The sequence below is a fragment of the Apteryx rowi genome, unplaced genomic scaffold (assembly GCF_003343035.1).
Source record: "Apteryx rowi isolate R43461 unplaced genomic scaffold, aptRow1 scaffold_1147, whole genome shotgun sequence".
Taxonomy (NCBI): Eukaryota; Metazoa; Chordata; class Aves; order Apterygiformes; family Apterygidae; genus Apteryx; species Apteryx rowi.
Window position 1 is genome coordinate 40544 of NW_020447361.1, and position 2071 is coordinate 42614.

The window sequence follows — 2071 nt, forward strand, 5'->3', positions numbered from 1 at the left end:
ACCTCCCAGCGGTGCACCGACAGCCAAAGAGCGGGGAGGCTTGCGCGGCCAATCAGCTGCCACAATGGGCTGAGCCCGCCCCTACTTACCCGGCCCCCCTACTAACAAAAGCACTAGCCAATCACCGGCCTGCTCTGCCCAGGACCACGCCCCCTTGGGTCTCAGCCAACCAGGAACGAGGCACCCAGTGGCGTCAGTCGGACACCCACCGGGGGAGCGCTCACCTGGGGAAGCCAATCACGTGCCGGGGGGCGCGCCGCGCGAGGAGCATGACCCTGCCAGCTAGCCCCGCCCACCCACAACTCCCACCCAATCCCGCTGTGGAAGCTGACAGCAGCGGGGGACTGGCAGCCACACCAACCAATGGGGACAGAGCTGTGGATAGGGGGCGGGCGCTGAGGCTCCTCCCTGCTCCCTTTGGTGACCTTCTCCAGAGCAGCGCGGAGGGGGGGGTGGCGCGGCCCGGATGCCTGGGTCCCCGGGGAGTGGGGGGGGACCCAGACGCCTGGGTCCCCGGGACAGCACAGAGCCGGGAGGCAGACAGATGAGTCACATTTTATTGATGGGGGCCGGCAGTGGCCCCAGCGCAGCAACATCCCCGAGGCGCTGGCGGTCCTGGGGTGTCTCCCTGGTGGTGGTGGTCCCCGTGGCAGTCCCATGGCATCCCCATGGTGGTGACACCCCCATGGCAGCGGCATGTTGGCGGCAGCGACATCCCCACGGGGCTCAGGGCTGCATGCGCAGGGCCCCATCCAGCCGCACCACCTCCCCGTTGACCATGGGGTTCTCAGCCAGGGCCAGGACCAGGTGGGCAAACTCGCCGGGGTGGCCCAGCCGGGATGGGAAGGGCACCTGCTGGCCCAGGAAGCTCTGCACCCGCTCGGGCAGCCCCGCCAGCAGCGGGGTGGAGAAGAGCCCTGCAGGGGTGGCAGCCAGTGAGCTGTGGGGCCACCCCATGGCCCCCCCCCCCGGCCCCACTGCAGCCCCCTACCTGGTGCGATGGTGACCACGCGGATGCCCAGTGGCGCCAGGTCCCTGGCGATCGGCAGCGTCATGCCCACGATGCCACCCTTGGAGGCAGCATAGGCCGCCTGCCCCACCTGCCCCTCGAAGGCGGCCACGCTGGCCGTGTTCACCACCAGCCCCCGGTGCCCATCGGCGTCGGGCGCGTTGCGGCTCATCAGCCTGGCGCTGAGGCGGATCACATTGAAGGTGCCCACGAGGTTCACCTGGGGCAGGAGGATGCCGTGTTGGCGCTGGTGGGGGATGATGTCTGGCACTGTGGCCGCCCCTGCCCCAGCCCCAACTCACGTTGACCACGCGCTGGAAGTCCTCCAGCTCATGCACCTTGTCCCGCTTGCTGTTGTAGGTCTTGATGGCGATGCCGATCCCAGCACAGTTCACCACCAGGTCCAGCCGCCCAAACTGCTTCTGCGCCAGCTCCAGGGCCGCTGCCACATCCTCTGGGGATGTCACCTGCGGGGAGAGGCCAGGTCATGCCACCACCATGGCAGGGAGAGTGCAGCCCCTGGGGCTGCCCCCAGCACCATGCCCTGGGCATCCTTACATCAGCGGGGGCGAAGGCACAGCGGTCGCCCAGCTCATGGGCCAGCCCAGGCCCCTCGGATGTGGGCAGGTCAAGGAGCACCACGCGGCTGCCCTGCTGCACCAGCCGCTCCGCCGTGGCACGGCCCAGCCCTGAGGCACCGCCGGTCACCAGCCCCACCAGGCCCTGTGGGAGTCCTGGTGCAGTCAGAGACACCCCCCGTGCCCATCACCATAGCCTCCTGCCACCCAGGACAGTCTCTCCCGCCCCCTGTGCCTGTCACCATGGCCTCCTGCCCCCCCATGCCCATCACCGTGGCCTCCCTTCACCCCGCTCCCCCGGGTTCCCCCTGCCCGCCCCGCTTCGCTCCCCGGCTAGGTTCGTCCCTCCGCGGCTCCTGTAAGGGCGCCGCCGCCGCGCGGCACCTTCACGCTCCTCAGCGCCGCCATCGCGCTCCCCCTCCCCGCGCCGCGCCCCGCCCCCGCGGCCGCCGACCAATGGTCGCGCCGGGCGGGCTCTTAAAGG

At 70.4% G+C, this 2071-nt stretch overlaps 1 protein-coding gene across 5 annotated transcripts in view; it reads right to left on the reverse strand.

Annotated features, from left to right (window-relative positions):
- Positions 1-543: 543 nt before the first annotated feature.
- HSD17B10 (hydroxysteroid 17-beta dehydrogenase 10) overlaps positions 544-2071 on the reverse strand; it is a 3487-nt gene continuing 1959 nt past the window's right edge. For 2 of the 5 annotated variants that reach the window (XM_026079467.1, XM_026079478.1), the window contains exons 2-5: positions 1568-1732; positions 1312-1476; positions 992-1229; positions 544-917 (exon numbers count right to left, since the gene is read on the reverse strand). In XM_026079467.1, coding sequence (XP_025935252.1) covers positions 727-917; positions 992-1229; positions 1312-1476; positions 1568-1732 — 759 coding nt within the window. In that variant the 3' untranslated portion in view covers positions 544-726. Of the gene's footprint in view, positions 918-991; positions 1230-1311; positions 1477-1567; positions 1733-1971; positions 2019-2071 lie in introns of those variants that run through there. The other 3 variants (XM_026079506.1, XM_026079496.1, XM_026079487.1) reach the window with 2 other exon arrangements.